Below are 542 nucleotides of genomic sequence, written 5' to 3'. Positions count from 1 at the left end.
GAGCGCCGCGCCTGCCACCTCTCGGCATGAACGGCCCCGGGCGGATCACCGCTGCTGTGTTGGACCGAGCCCCGCGCCTGCGGACCCAGGTGCGCCCTCACACCCAGTACCTGCGGTGCCCTGCCGGGCTTTTCCCCTCGGAGCACCCGGAGACCCGGCACTCCGGGGCGTGCTTAAGGCTCTTACCATTAAAGAGCTTATGGAACTGACCCAGAACTTAGAGTTCCTGCAGTGTTTGGCGTCAAGCGTTTCGTTTTTAATTACACCGGCACACGCACAGCCTCTTCCCGCCCGCGGCGCTTCGCCCGGGGCGTCCGTGACAGGGATCGTCAGTAAATAAAACTTCGGCGTGAAAAAGAAACCACCCCCCGAAAGTTGCACAGCGTTGCCCCAGCTGACCCCCCTCTCCATGGGGACGGCGGCAGCGCCGGGATTCACCATTCCCCGCGGGGACAGGGATAACGCTGGGACTTGCGTCCCCCACGCGGGGACGGGCACAGCGGCACCGCCGGGACTCGCGGTCCCACACGGGCCGCCCCTCC

At 66.1% G+C, this 542-nt stretch overlaps 1 protein-coding gene across 1 annotated transcript in view; it reads left to right on the top strand.

Annotated features, from left to right (window-relative positions):
• The first annotated feature begins 26 nt into the window (after window positions 1–26).
• The window catches only part of FARSB (phenylalanyl-tRNA synthetase subunit beta), a 36,121-nt gene continuing 35,605 nt past the window's right edge, over window positions 27–542 (top strand). The window contains exons 1-2 of the mRNA XM_031060026.1: window positions 27–106; window positions 195–328. Of these exons, the coding sequence (XP_030915886.1) occupies window positions 27–106; window positions 195–328 (214 nt within the window). The remainder of the gene's footprint in view (window positions 107–194; window positions 329–542) is intronic.

The sequence above is a fragment of the Geospiza fortis genome, unplaced genomic scaffold (genome assembly GCF_000277835.1).
Source record: "Geospiza fortis unplaced genomic scaffold, GeoFor_1.0 scaffold318, whole genome shotgun sequence".
In the NCBI taxonomy this organism is placed as follows: Eukaryota; Metazoa; Chordata; class Aves; order Passeriformes; family Thraupidae; genus Geospiza; species Geospiza fortis.
Note: the sequence above shows the minus strand (reverse complement) of the source record. Positions and strands in the feature narration are given on the sequence as shown.